The 15,441-nt window shown below is 39.9% G+C and overlaps 1 protein-coding gene across 20 annotated transcripts in view; it reads left to right on the top strand.

Moving 5' to 3' along the window:
• Positions 1-15,441, top strand: part of MCF2L (MCF.2 cell line derived transforming sequence like) — a 164,597-nt gene that overhangs the window by 119,312 nt on the left and 29,844 nt on the right. For 16 of the 20 annotated variants that reach the window (XR_012832987.1, XR_012832981.1, XR_012832985.1 and 13 more), the window contains 3 exons: positions 3,426-3,516; positions 14,672-14,791; positions 15,324-15,440. Coding sequence is in view for 15 of the 20 variants with exons in the window: in XM_075739768.1 (XP_075595883.1) it covers positions 3,426-3,516; positions 14,672-14,791; positions 15,324-15,440 (328 nt within the window). In the remaining 5 variants the exon portion in view is untranslated. Of the gene's footprint in view, positions 1-1,105; positions 1,298-2,733; positions 3,306-3,425; positions 3,517-14,671; positions 14,792-15,323; position 15,441 lie in introns of those variants that run through there. The other 4 variants (XM_075739846.1, XM_075739836.1, XM_075739896.1 and 1 more) reach the window with 3 other exon arrangements.

Below are 15,441 nucleotides of genomic sequence, written 5' to 3'. Positions count from 1 at the left end.
GAATGAGCTGCCCTAGAGCCAGGTCCACTGCCAGGGCTGAGAGCAGGAAGACTGTCTCGTGGGATGCAGGTGCCGCCTGTTGGCAGGCAGGCAGTGCAGGCAAGCTGCCTGACTCAACAGGCAGGACCACAGCCAAGGGAAGTGTCCAGAGGGAAGATACTGAAAGATTGAGCAGGACATAAAGTAAGGGAGACTCAGGTTGGAGGATGAAGGGACTGATATTCAGGAATGGGTGAGGTGCGAACCGGTTTGGTCATTTGTCCTGACAGTATAAAATAAAAAAAAAAAAAAACCGAAACTCCAAGACTTTTTGAGCTGTTTTTAGGATAAGGCAGCAAGGAATGAGAATAGTTGAAGGGGTGAATGGGAGAGACAAACATGGGTGGTGGTGACAAGTTTATTGGAGAGGGATAGAGAGGCGTGAGAAGACCTAGGCTAAGCTGATGAATACAATGCAACTGGAGTAAGGCAGTAGGTAAAGCTTGATGAGCAGGACAGGCCATGTCCATCAGAGAGCATGCTGCTGCTGAGACACAGAGCAGAAGCCAAAATGCTTTCCTCTCAAGCAAATGAGGAGGAAGGGAAGGAAAATCAGTATTTGATAGAACGTAATAAAAATGGCTGAGGGAAAAAGGGACAGCTGGCACAGTTAAATGAGGAGCCAAAGGAAAATTGAATACCTGCTTGTTACCACAGCACCATTCATCCTATGCCCTGAAAGAGAGGAGGGGTCTTGCAAACTGTCTTGTAACTGCATACTCAGGTCTGTGTGGCAGCAAAGAAAGGTCGGTAGAGCAAAGGTGCACTGGCACACACACTTGTTCGCAATATTTACTTTTCTTGAATACATGACTTTGTTTTCTTCATAATGTTCTCAACTTTGTTGTACACAATGTCTTAGTTTGGTTTGTTGCTTCCTGTCTACGACTTGCTGGAGCTGGATCCCAGACTCAATAGCCAGCCCTTCACAACAAGGCACTATACACTATTGTCAAGATAACAAATGTTTTTCTTGCTGTGATTGGTTCAGAACAGAGCATTTAATTTTTTTTAAGCAATCTATATTAATGCAGTGTTAACAGTTTGAAGTCAGGTGCTCAAGTCAGGGTCTCTTCTAGCCGGCAGTGGGGAATCCTGGCTTTTATATCTGAGCCTGGAAGGGAGACATATTCTGAATCATGCAACCTCCCGACATATTTGATGCTTCGATTTGATCCGGTGGAAAAAGAAGGCTGGCTAAAGACATCTTTTGGGCTATCTTAGAGATGTGCTTTCCTTTGTCAACTCTTCCACTTAAGTAAGCCTTGTCTTTTTTTTTTGTAGGAGAATGATATTAAGCTCTGCTGATTGCCAGGTGTTGAGGCAGATGATTAACTGTGTGGATCTTCTTCAGGATCCCAGCTGAGCCTGTCTTTCCCTGTGCTTCTGGAGAGAAATCTGATTGATGCTTTGTCAGAGGCTTTAATTTTATTCCCGTTAAGCAGAAATGTCAATGGTTTCTTGAAATATAATAGAGATGTTGTATTTAGGCACTCTGTGGGATCGGAGATTGTGCTTCTACTGAGGAAGTCTGCAGAAATTTCAGGACTCCCCGCGACAACTTCTGAGCAGGGGAAATAGCTCTTTGAGAGTCTTGAAACTCTTCAAAACCCACATGAACTGCTGTGGGAACAGCTGTAACATCTTTTGACTCCATTCATCCACCTTGGGCTGTGTGACCCAAGGAGTTTGTTTTGCTACTTGATTATTGTGGAACATGGTTACTATTAGCATTTTATTTTGCTCAGTGACTAAAGGATAAGAGGGTAGGAACTTTAAATGGGGAATAGAAAAATGCTAAAATCAATGTGGATCTCTCTCCTCCTCTTGCCCTTCAAATAAAAAAGAGAAGGAAGAAGGGAAGCTGTAGTAAATCATGGAAATTTACTGTAGTGGGAAGCATATTGCTAATATAAAGCCCTGTTTGTCTGTAAGGGTTATTCAGGCTTACAAGGCAAGTACTCAGATGTTGTTTATCAGTGTTATCCTAACCCAGAGGCAAGATTTAAGTAACATGCTCTGAATGTGGGCAGTGAGGGGTCCTTTCTAATATTTTCTTATGTTAAAATGATTGCTTAGTTTTGAAAGAAAGCAAATGTTTCTTTGCATTTTTTATGATTAGTCATGTTTCGCCTGAAATATTTAGTCTGTAAATTTGAGAGAGATTACAGTTTGTAAAAGAGAAGGGAAAGACTGTTAGTCATGTTTAAATTTGTAATTTTGAAGAATAGCTTAAGATGACACACCTGAGTACCTGTGTTCTTCATCCTCCTCAACATCCTGATTATTATGCTACCAACATAATCTTATAAAGCAAAGCTGATGTTTTTGTATGATTCAGCAATCTTGAATAAGGGATCCTAACGTTGTGTTGATTTTTATATTGTCTTTTAAGGTATGATGAAAACAAATCAATGCACAATATTTCTGTCACACAGTACAGCTAGTAGGCCTTGCAGTAAATTATTACCTGGACTGAAAATACAGCACATGTTAAAAATGGCCAAATATATCAGCAAATTACAAATCCGAGCCCGTTTGCCTTGTATTTGCTTGTCGTTTCCATTTTGATTGCGATTGGCTGGCAAGGGCTGCTGCTGGCATTGCACAATTGGCTTAGATGGGGAATTACAAAACAGGAGCAGATCCCTTGCCTGGGACACGATAGCACATGCAGCTGAGCGCAGGCAAAAAAGAAAGGTCACCCGTACGCAAGGATTTGAGTGGAATCTCTCTCACAGATGTTTCCTTTCCAGAGAAGTGCATCCGATCTCATTTTTCTCATCTCTGACTCGGAGTGTTTAAATGCCATAGGGATTTTTTGTTTCGGTGAATGTAAAAATGCACCTGGGAACAAGTTTGCAACCTGGAGGCCTATGAGAATTTCAGATACACAGAACAATATCATGGAATGATCAGAACGACCTGTGTTTTTAAGGAGTTTTAAATATCATTGAGGAGGAAGGAGATTCAAACAGAAGGTTAAAAGCAGATGCAAAAGGAAAACAACTTTGTTTGGATTCTGGAATTATATTGAAAACAGCATGAAGGAAGGATTATATCAACACCAAAATAATGGAGAATCAAAGGGGTTTATTTTCCTCTGAAATAATCCCTGTACAAGAAATGTAAAAACTACCTTTCGTGAAAAAGAACAATTAATGATTCAAATATAGTCTGAAGCTCTGTGGAGCATATTTGGAGCTGCTGCATCTGTGTAGTATAGTATATCTTCATCTAAACATCTCAAGATTCTGCACAAAAAGGTCAAGCTACTTTTTTAAAACTAACTTTTAACTGCTTTTTTTTAGTGAGAGAACCAGAGGAGTTTAATGTGTATTTTTAACTAAACTTTCTCTTTTCCTTCTTTCCTCCTCCAAACTTAGTTTACGAGATGCTGGAATTGGATTTATTCTTGTCATAGATCGCAGACAAGACAAATGGACCTCTGTGAAAGCTTCCATACTGCGGATAGCAGTGAGTACTGTTTTAAATTAACTCCTTAATTTTTTTTTCCATGTTGAACCTTCCTCTTGTGAGTAGAAAAGCAGCAATGACTTTATTTCTTCAACAAATTGTAGCTGATATACCACACAAAAGGTATCCAGTAGTGCTTTTGTATCCCAGCTGACTGGAACAGAGCACCGTATGCCTATGATGTGCTTTTAATGCAGTTTGCAGCTCAGGCCATCAGTCTGAGAAGGCACTTGGAGAGCGTGTGTGTGTGCATGCGAACCTGTGCGGCATGCAGCTTTCCCAGGTGGGAACTAATATTTGTAGGGGCAGCCTGTGCATCTCAGAGCTTTGGGTCCATCTTTCACTGTTGAAGTGAGCTTCCTTTTTCAGAAGAGTTGAGGATGAGGGTCCTGATTTAGTTTACCACTTGTGAAAGGAATTCCGGTGTAAAAGCTGATCTTGTGGTATTGAAATTAAAACCAAGGTTGCTTGTAAGCAAGAAAATCTTACATACCTACTATGATCAATCAACAGCATATGCGGTTACTTTTAGTCTCCTTTTAATTAATATATTTTTAAATATGAATGCTAAGCTTATTAGAGGCTTGCTTTTTTTTTTTAAACATAGTAGGAAAAGACAGATTCATGTTTGTCATGTGCTTTCCATACTGTTTGTTTACTTTTTGTTGGGTTCTTTTTTCTTGTTATCCTTGTTTGAATTGTTAGTGTTGATAATCTTTCCAGTAAGTGCTGAAAAACAGAGCTGTGAGCACTTTTAATTTTTCATGGCTGAAAATTTTTAAGCTCTGTAAAATAAAAGTCACATCAAAACAGTAAATGTCATTTTTGTGTAGCCCCATTTTAACCAAAGAACTGTTTGTTTATTGTAATTTAAAAGGTATTTATTTAAAGGTAATGCATCACTCCCAATATATGACTTTTTGTGAATGAATATATAATGATATAATATGCTCACAATGCAACTTTTTCCACAGTAAGTATGTCTAGGAATGTTAAAATATTAAAAATATACAGAAATATTAGTAAATTTGCTTTTGCAGCTCATTTTGAAATTTTGAGATGCAGCATTGAACTGATTCCAGTAGTGGAAAATGACAGCAGGACAATTTGGGGTCATTAAAGAAAAAAAGACTATATTTCTGGAGTTTTTTAATCTATTTCAAAATTCAATGCTGTAGTTTCTGATCAAAGACAGATAAGTATTCCACATATGACAGTCCTTTTATTTACATAATGGAGGTGGTAGGGGGTTGGGGGCAACTGCAGACATGTTGCTTATAGCCATAATATTAACATTTATGGTAACGTTCCTCCAGAGTGCGTTATTTTGCCTAGAAGCACAATATACAGAACCTGAGTACCTATTCCCAGTGATAAGGGATCCATGATTCTAAACTATTTGAAGTCTATCTGAAGTCTAATCTGTTAGAGGCATGATCTTTTTTTTAATATCTTTTTACCGAACTGGCTCAGCATTGGCTTTATATTGTGTCTGTGGATGTATGTGGCAGTACTTCTATTGGGCTTCTGCAATAGTCACGTCATCCCTGAACACTTTAAAATTTTATCTTCCCATTCCGAAAAAAGATATAATGACAAATCCTTGTTTACCGTCTCCACCATTTCTTTACTATAGTATTTGCCCTAAGTGAACTCTAAAGAGGTTTCTGCTGTCCATTACTTAACAAAAACAAAGCCAAGTATATGTGATATGTATCCTGTGCCATAGTCATGAGTGTTTCTCTGGGTCCTGCTCACAGACAAAGATTTTTAAATGGCCTAAGGGTAACAAGAGGCTTAACTTCCACTTCTTTGGTTTTCCTAACCATCACAGTTGTCTTGTGATGGTGATCAAGCATCTGAGTGTCATTTGGGCTGTCCAGATTGAACCTCATGTCTGAAAGCCTGGTATCTCTAGCAGTTTTGTTTGCTTAAGCTTATTGCTGGGTGTGAGGATATGAGTCTCATGTTGCTCAAGAAGAGTTTTGGCTGTTGGCTCATTTATACTAGGCCCTGCAGCATCTTCCCAGCCATCTTTCCAGATTTTTCTCTAATCACCCCAAGAGGATTGACCCTCTCTATTTGTGAAATCAGAGGTGCCAGCACAGGGTGCTGTGGCTGGAGCACTGCCCAACAGGAATATTCTGGCTGAAGCATCTGCCCGTCACTAATATCCCGACAACTGTAGGAAATCTATTTGTAAGCACTGAGCAGCTGCTAACCAAAAACTCATGCTAACATGTATTTTTTTAATAATTATTATTTTATGTTATTTTCAAGACTCTTCACATAGAAACGTTTGGTTTGTACCAGTAGGTTTTAGAAGTATGTTTTGAAACAAAACTAATGAAGAAAGAATTTTTGTTTGAGGCTGAAATTAATGTGGAAAATCTTTCTATATTATGAAGAATTTCTAGGCTTCATTTTTCCTTCTTTCCTGTTAGGGATCATTTCCTTTCCTGGGGCAGAAAATGAGCAGTGACAAACTGAATCTTTATTTCATGCTGATACTTTAGGGTTGCTATAGAGAGTCAAGGTGGCAGTAGCTGCACCATTCACCCAAGATGACTGCTGCTGAAGCACATGCAGCGGCAGCAGAACTGAAACCAAAGCCAGAGGAACAGGGCTGAAAAATGGCCCCTCTTTTTCTGGGATGTGACAGAGACATTGTGGGAAGCACAGGCCCAGGCATGTAGGTTTTGCTGCTGTTATACTCAACAAAGCCACAATGAACAAGTGACCCAAGAGATTGTCCTTTGCTGTTGCAAGTCTCTGGACTCTGTGGTTCAAGAGACACTGCAAACTCGATTTATTTTTTTTAAAATTTATTTTTATTTTTCTCCTTGATTTAGCTACCCCAAAAGTGAAGTTAGTAGCCTAGTGCAGTCAATAATGGCAAATGTTTGGAGGGTGACTCACCCTATCTGAGACGGGTGGGATGGATAACCTAGGGATACTGTTGACTAACAGAAAGCTTAGTTTTTAGATGGCTGTAAGTTGGACAGAATTCATCCCTACTGTTGAGTCTTTAGGAGGAATCTGGCCTACTGGGATAGCTAGGCTTAGAAGTGGAGTTCTGGTAGAGGTGCCAAAAGCCAAGCTTTATGTTGTTAAGTGTGAAGTCTTGGCACTAAATCGTTATGTTCCTAGAGAGGCAGTAGAAAACTGAAAGGTATTACAAGAAAAATATGCAAGTTAGCTGTTGCAAATTGTTCACTCTTATTACACTGTTGTTTGAAGATACAAACATTCTTAAATTTTTTTTTGTCCTGTCAGCTGCTGAGATTCTTCTAAATTTGTATTGTAATCTCCTGGTTTCAGTTAAACACATTGGTGGAAAGCATGGTGTACAGAGACAAAGACCTTGTTGAACTTAACTCCTGTGGCTGAGCGAGTGAGTAGGCTTATGAAAATAAGGCCTGATTCCTGAATGAGGGTGCAAGGAGGAGCAGTCACATAGCTTGGTAAAACAGCTCCATGTTGTCCCAACTGAAGTCGGGTGAATGACAAACACCAGACAAATTGATCCCCTTTTCCTTCCCATGCAGTCAAAAATTACTCTTCTCCTCCTCCTTTTTCTTTCTCTTTTTTCTTGTCTCTCCTACTGTTATCATACCCCAAGAATATTCAATCCACAGTTGTAGGAGCAAGGCACATTGCTAATCAATGTGTTCTGGGGTTTCACACTGCTCTGTTCATGGTTCCATTTTTTCTTAAAAAATGAAGCCTACATCATTACATTGTCTTTGTCCCTGCTGCCCTGTCATTATTGTCTTCCTCCATCTTGAGGGAAAGGTTGAACTGTGAACTCAGCCTTTTAGGCAAACAAAAAAATTGCACTCAGCATCATGAAAAGTTTCACTCATAGCCAGCCATTAGCCTCGTGTTGAAAGTCCAGAGAAAATAAACTCCATAAACTTGGTGCCTAGGGAATAACATACGTGCGGGCAACTGCTCTTGAGGAAACAGTTGGTATGGAGGTCACTCAGGTGGTAGTGAGAAAGTTTTATCCAGTTACAAAACTTTGCAGCCCTTTTTAAATGTGACAAGAGTTGGGTTTTGTCCAACCTCCTGGGGAAGTTTGTGTCCTGATTTGCCACCTTTGACTAAAGATATGTTGTATGCCGGTTTCATGCCTTCCGTTTTGAACTGCATTGTCCAGAGCACTGTTTTCTTTAGCTCTTCATAAATCAAAATGCAGTCTTCACTGTAACAGAGCCTTAGCCCATTAATTGCTTTGAAGATTAAGGCCAAGACCTTTAGCTAGCAAGGACAAGACCAAAAGCCAATGGAGAGACTGGAGTGCTAATACCAGCCTAAACCTTGCAGGAGCCAGGCAGTCCCAGTTTTGTGCCATCTGGACTCTTATCGTTGGTTTTACATCCAAGGTGAGAAACAGTGAACTACAGTAATCCAACCTTCAGTTCTCTGATCTTGTTTGTAGAGAGACGTTGAATTTCTTACTGAGTTGTTGATGTAGAAAAGATGCGTTTAGTACCCAATGCTCCATGAAAGGCACTATTTTATGTTATGGATAGGTATTTCCCGCTAGCCCAGTTTCTAGTTAGCTCTTTGTGTCATATCCTGAAAATTGTAATGGCACTTAACAATTTGTATGGGTTAAGTTTGGGGGAAAAAAAAATGCTCTTTTTTCAGCCCCTAGTCATGTTTCTCATTTTTACTTGGATTCAAAACAAGACCAAGAACTTGACAGTATGATGAAGCTGGAACAGTATATGTATTAATTTTGTAGCTATTGTTATGAATGATTGCAGTAAATTATAAACTATAAGGTTATTTTGAGATGCTGTACGGTTTTGTCTTATTGCTTTGGATGTTTTGAGAATATTGCGTGTGCAGGAACTTTGCAAGTTATTCTTGTATAGTCAGCCATTCTTCCTTTTTATTACATGTTTTTTTAATATGTAAAAAGAGAGAAGTGATTCGCTTAAACTCTGAAAACAGGATCATAACATCACAAGCATTAAACCTAGATCTAATGCAAAACAGCTCAATGTTTTTAAAACTAGATTTCAAACTACTCCTTTTATGAATTGATTTAATGCAAGATTCTTTCTTGACAAGAAGCCTGTGTAAGAGACTTCATTCTAGCCATGAATAAACAGAGTTTTGGGGGGGGGGAGGAAAGTACTTATTAGCTCCTTTATATAGAGAGGTATTTTGGAAAGAAGTGCCCTGTGGCTTACGGCATACTACTAAGTGCAGAAGGGAAAACGCCACCATGGAGTTTGGTAATGTGGGTATATTGAAGCTCTTCATAAAATGAAAAATAGCGTTGCTCCAAATTTTTTAAGACAGAACTACTAAAACTGAGTCAAGTGTTAGCTCTTTGATGGCTTGCATGGTTCAGATATTTCTGAAAGCTGGCTGTTTACTTGGGAAGCAGAAGAAAAGGGATTGTAGGCTCACTGTTCATCAGAGCAGCTTTCCTTTGCTGTGTAGGAGTATAAAAGACTTCTAAACGCCGGGGCAGCTGAGTGAATTGCTCTGTGGGATTGAACAGCAGACTGCAACTTTATTTTAAGTGCATCTCTGTCTAAAAGATACACATATCTACATAATTCCTTTGTGTACTAAATAAGCCCTAGGAGGAAACATGAGATATGAGAAGTCAAAGGGGTCAGTTTTCTTTTCCAAAACCTCAATTTCTGGTATTCACTGCTGAAAGCTGTAGTGACTGGCTCCTGGTTGTAGACCCCAGCCACCGCTCCACTCCTGCGCTGCCTCTTCTGGGGCGCAGCAGCGTGGTAGCACTGCATCCTGTCTCAATGAATATTGTGACTATTCTAAAGTATGCGACTTAATCAGATTTATTCCTCCTTTGAAAATGCCATCTGCCCGATAGCCTACAGCATGTATGTGCTGCTTACAGTTGCTGTCATGTGAGAGTATGTGGGATTGCTGCTCTGCCTGACTTGCGCGGGTAAAAGTATTTATTGACTGATTTCCTAGAGGATTTAAGGCAGCTCCTGTGTCATCCAGCCACTGAAAGTTCTTCCGATATTCCAGGTTTGGGGTACTCATAGGACAGCAAAGATCTCAGTATATTGGAAAGCTTTGATTCAGAGGCTGTGCTGTATATAAATTCCTAGTTTGGTCAGAATTATTTCAAAGCTGGTAACTACACACGCGTCTACATCTTCTTCTGTATCTTTGCCATCCGCACTGGCCTGACTGGATGGGGAAGTGAAGGAGATAAGCAGATAGAAAACTAATACCACAAGTGTCATGAAGTATCAAACAAGTGCCAGTGCTGATGCAAGTGAGACAAAGGAATATATGGGTCAAGCTAGAATAGAATAGGGGCTACCCTAGCGTTCATAGAGGATACCAAAAATATGACAACAGGGGTTTTTTCCCCACTGGTCTCTTTTGCATAGACACTAAATGAGTTGAAGTGCAATATTTGAGCCAAGAGATTGGGAAAGCCGTTAATATTAACTAATCTAGTAAAAAAAATAAGACTCTTCTGGAAAAAAACAGTTTTCAAGCACACAAACCCTTCTTCAAGTCACAGGGATGTTGAGTGATTTCACTAAAACAGTCCTTGAAGGCACTTTATGACACTTCTAAGCATACATGAATAATTAGTTTTGTGCTTAACACTTGGCACAGCATTGCTGAGAAGTCATTGTTTGTTCTGCCTGCTTAGCATACAGTGGCTTCAAACAAATATGCTGCTGAACTGGAATGGAGATTTGTTGTTGGTTCTTGTTCAGGGTGAAGTTGACTGGTTGATAAAGTTCAAATGCATCTAGGAGTGTCTCTTGCATCATATCATTGTCTCCACAAGTCACTAGGGCTTTAGAAAGAAAAAAATTAGGAAAATAGTAATATTGGGGCAGTGAAGATACAAGCTCAGATAAACTGGAATAGCTGGTACTGGTCCAGCATTGTTTACTGTGGCAATCCTCCCCTTTGTTGTTGTTTCACAAAGGTCAATTTGCAGATTTGACTCCTAGCCATGACAAGCAGAGAAGGCATCATTTTTTGAGACTGGGGGGTTTTTTTGGGGGGGAGAGGAAACAAACGAAAAAACCCAAACACCCACCCCCCCCAAAAAACCCTGAGAATTATAAGAGACAGGCTAGTGGAGACAAGAACAGCGTTGTGAACAGAATAATCTAGAATTTGAGCTTTTGCCGAGAGGTTGAGAAAACTTCTGGCAAGTCTTGAATGGAAATTAGTCTAGATGATACAAGACTAGTGATTTCAACAGCATCATTTTGGGTAGCCCCACTAGGATGGAGAAAAATGGTAATGTGTATTTGTCCTGGTTTTGGCTGAGATGGAGTTAATTTTATTTCTAGTAGCTGGTATAGTGTTGTGTTTTGGATTTAGTGTGAGAATAACATTGATAACACACTGATGTTTTTAGCTGTAGCTAGGTAGTTGTGGTGCTTTCACCAAGTCAAGGACTCTTCAGCTTCCCATGCCCTGCCAGGTGCACAAGAAACTGGGAGAGCACAGCCAGGACAGCTGAGCCAGACTAGCCAAAGGGATATTCCATACCGTATAGCATCATGCTCCCTATATAACTGGGAAAGTTGCCAGGAGGCGGGATCGCTGCTCAGAAACAGACTGGGCATGGGGTTGGGATTTTTTTTTCCTTCCACATGCAGTGAGCAATTGCATTTGTGCATGACTTGTTTTATTATTGTAGTTGTTGTTGTTATTATTATTATTCCCTTCCTTTGTCATCCTATTAAACTGTCTTTATCTCAATCCATGAGGGTTTTTTTAATTCTCCCCATCCCCTTGGTGGGAGAAGGGGTGAGCAAGCATCTGTGTGGTGCTTAGCTACTGGCTAGGGCAAAACCACAACAGTATTCTCTATCTGTTTTCTTTGAATTGGACATTAATGAGAGACCCTACTTAATTTGGTCGTGCACTTAAACTCTGTATCTCATAAGAGCTAATACACAGTTTAGAAAAATATGCTATTGCATTGCATTTGGCTACTACTGTTTGCATCAGTAATAGTCTAAATATCATAGAATCATTGAATGACAGCCTGGGCTCATAAAATATCTTGAGTTGGAAGGGACCCATAAGGATCATCGAGTCCAACTCCCCACGCACAGGACTACCTAAAACTAAACCGTATGACTAAGAGCGTCATCCAGATGCTCCTTGAACTCTGACAGGCTTGGTGCCATGACCACTGCCCTAGGGAGCCTGTTCCAGTGACCAACCACCGTCTCAGTGAAGAACCCTTTCCTAAATGTCCAATCTGAACTTCTCCTGATGCAGCTTCATTACATTTCCTTGTGTCCTATCGCTGATCACCAGAGAGAGGAGATTAGCACTCCTCTTCCAATGCCCACCTTGAGGAAGGTGTAGACTGCGATGAGGTCAGCCTTCTCTTCTCCGAGCTGAACAAACTGTACATGGGGCTCCAGATGGGGCTGCACCGGTGCAGTGTAGAATGGGGCAATCACTTCCCTGGGAGGATTGGGAGGGACCTCAGAAGATCATCTGGCCCAACTTTTCGTGGGGAAAGGGAGCCTCGATGAGATTATCTAGCACCCTGTCCAAGCACATCTTGAAAACCTCCAGCAATAGGCACCCTACCTCGACCCTGAGGAGGTTGTTCCAGTGAATGATTGTTCTCACTGTAAAATAATTTCTATCTTATATTGAGATGAAATCTCTCCTGGTGCAACTTGTACCCATTGCCCCTTGTCTTCTCCATGTAGCTCCTTGTGAAGAGAGACCCTTTGTCCCCTTTATTGCCACTCCTTAATTGGTGGCGGGAATACTGTGATGAGATCCCCCGAGTCTTCTCCTCTCCCTGGAGAAGAGACCAAACTCCTTCAGCCCCTCCTCATAGGGGAGGTTCTCCAGTCCCTTCATCATCTTCATGGCCCTCCTCAGGACCCTCTGCAGTCTGCCCGCATCTTTCTTCAGTTGTGGGGACAGAACAGGACACAGTACTCCAGGTGCAGCTGGGCACATGCTGAGTAGAGCAGGATGATCACCTCTCTATCTCTGCTAGTCGTGGCCCTGTGGATACAGCCTGGGGGCTGATTTGCCTTGGTTTTTGCAGTGGAACACTACTGACTTGTGTTTAGCTTGTTGTCCACCAGGATCCCAGATCCGTTTCAGGATATTTTCTCTAAAACTCTGCAGTAAAAATCTCCACTACATTCACAAAGTGTAAAAGTGAGAATTTGAGAATTTAAAGCTAGAATTAAGAAATTTATTAATTGTACATGTAACTTAAAGTTTACTTTTACTGTTCAGTGTCTTTCACACTGCTTCATTTCATGCCATCGTGTGTTTCTAATGTATCTACTCGACTTGAAGCTAACACGATAACCTTTTCCTGGTATTCTAGGTAAGGTCAAATGGGTAACAAACAAGCCCTGCCAAAGACAATATGTCTGGATATCATCTGCTGGGGTGGATATCTCACATGAACACCTATTATTTTGTCAAAATGTGTTATCTAAAAGATACTGCTTTTTGGAACTTTTTCTTCTGAAATGTTGATATTGCCATTGAATAAATTTCACATTTTGTAAGTTGAAGGTGAAAATTAACAGCTCGGTCAGAGTGTGCAAACTGCTGTTATAGGCAAAAAATAACTTGACACATGTCTAAATGGATAGACTACATAGTTATCATTCTAAAAAGATTATTTAGGAGATTTAATTAAAAAAAATTCTTTTGTCCATTCTTGCAATGTTTCTTCGTATGAGTTAAAGAATTAAATAAATTTGCAGTTGCATAATTCAGAAAAAAAAATAGTTAAAATAATCTTTTCTTAACTTTTGCTTCTGAGTACAATCAGGAATTTTCTATAACAAGTTTTTCCTCTGTTTGATAACTGTGGGTTAGTAAGTCCACAGGGTGTACTACTTTGAATACACATAGAAAGATTGTTTACAGTGCAAGGATGGGGAGCTGATGTGGGCACTCAGAATTACCTGGATTCTGTTCCCAGCCCTTGGACAGACTCCTTTGGGACTGAACCACCGTGTTTTCTAGAAAATTTGGACATTGCTGAAGTGAAAACAGATTGTGAGGCTCAAGTCTTTAAGGTTCCTCAGTCAATTGGAGATCTCAGTTGTACACTGAATATCTGTACACAATGAATCTGTGAAGTCTTAAGTTTTAGCTACTTTTCTCCTTAAAAGTTTGTCATTTCCAATGTTGGAACCCTTGGAAATCTTAAAATGAGTTTAAACCACTTTCCAACCAGACATGGAAACAGAGCATAGCTTAACAGCTTCAGTCAGTGTTTGGGTTTTGGTTGGCTGATTTGGGCTTTTTTTTTAATTCAATTTGCTAGAAATGTGGCATAATTTTTAACAGTACAATGAATAAAATTGCATACTTAATCATTATAATGATAACTTCTTTAGTGAGCTTCAGTGCCTGCCTGCAGTGGAAATACTGAATAGAGGAGATGACTTGCATGATTTCAAGAATGGCTAAATGCCAAGTATGCAAACCTCTGCCACAGCAGTGGTTGATTTTTAGTAATTTAATGCTATTTCTTTGCTCTTTTTTTCCTCTCTTCTGTTTTCCCTCTATCACTTGTAGAATTGGGAAAGATCCATCAGACTTCTAGTTGGAAGATGATGAGAAAAACCACAGCTGAGAATTACTACATTTTATTTTTATTTTTGTCTGCAAAATTAAAGCTTATTTCTGAGCTACTGGGTGAGAAATTCAGTCTCGGTGGCAATAGTTTGTGTAGGCAACTGGCAGGGTTAGTATACGTGCAAATTAGAAGCATTGTTAGGTGTTCAGACAATAAAGGGGGTTTCTCTTGGCACCCTCTACTAAAGAGACGATAAGGTGAAAGTACCACTGTTAAAAAAAGTACTAAGCCACTGCTGTTTGTTCATTAGCCTCCTTGGCTAGGATATGATCTTAGCTGAAGAGCTTTACAAGCCAGTCCTGAAAAATTAGATTCCAGGAGAATAGATTCCTGTTGCCAAAGATGAGTAAATGTCTCTTTGAATGAAGCTCTCTGTGCCAGCCTTGTGAAGTTAATAATTCTCACCCCATTACGGGAGGGCTCTGATATGGTTAGTTTGTGGTTTAACAGAGGCTTCTCCTTGTTCAGAAATATTTTCTGGAGCTGAGACACAGAAAATAACAGACTAAACTTGTTTTGCAGGCATCTTTCCCAGGAAACCTGCAGCTAGTCCTTGTTCTGCGCCCGACAGGATTTTTTCATCGAGCTCTCTCAGACATTGCTTTCAAGTTCAACAAAGATGAGTTTAAAATGAAAGTACCTGTAAGTAATCCTTTGTTTTCACTTTATTATCAGGGATCTGTTAAAATAGTTAATCTAGCCAGCGAGGAAAAAAAAAAACACACACACACACACACACCCACACACCCCCCAAAAAAAAAAAAACCCAAAAAACAAACCACAGAAAAACTCCAAACAAACCAACAAAAACCCCCATGCTTAAAGGTAGTTCTTAAATCTGGAGTTAAAGGTTCATCTTAGAAAATAGCCATGTATGGTTTATCAAGATAAAAACCCCCGATGGAGTCATTTATGTTGTATAATTTGTAAGCTTTATTTTAATATGCACTGTTAAGTGTGGTGCTCATGCTCATTTGCTGTTATTTAAATTTACATCATCTTCAACTGAAACAACTGTTAAGTTTGTTTATTCTATACCCAAAGGAAACAGTTCCATCACTTGCTTCTGTATTAAACTGAAATTTCTCTATCAGAGGCTGAAGGATGGGGTTAGAGTCCTTAATAAGGGACTTCTCACCACTGTTCGCATTCACTTTTTTCATTGCTGCTGCAGATCATAATGCTGGGCTCAGTATCAGAACTGCAGGGTTACATTGATAAAACACAATTAACAGAAGATCTTGGTGGCACCCTGGATTACTGCCATAACAGATGGCTGTCCCGTCGCACTG

This window comes from Balearica regulorum, chromosome 1 (assembly GCF_011004875.1).
Source record: "Balearica regulorum gibbericeps isolate bBalReg1 chromosome 1, bBalReg1.pri, whole genome shotgun sequence".
Taxonomy (NCBI): domain Eukaryota; kingdom Metazoa; phylum Chordata; class Aves; order Gruiformes; family Gruidae; genus Balearica; species Balearica regulorum.
Note: the sequence above shows the minus strand (reverse complement) of the source record. Positions and strands in the feature narration are given on the sequence as shown.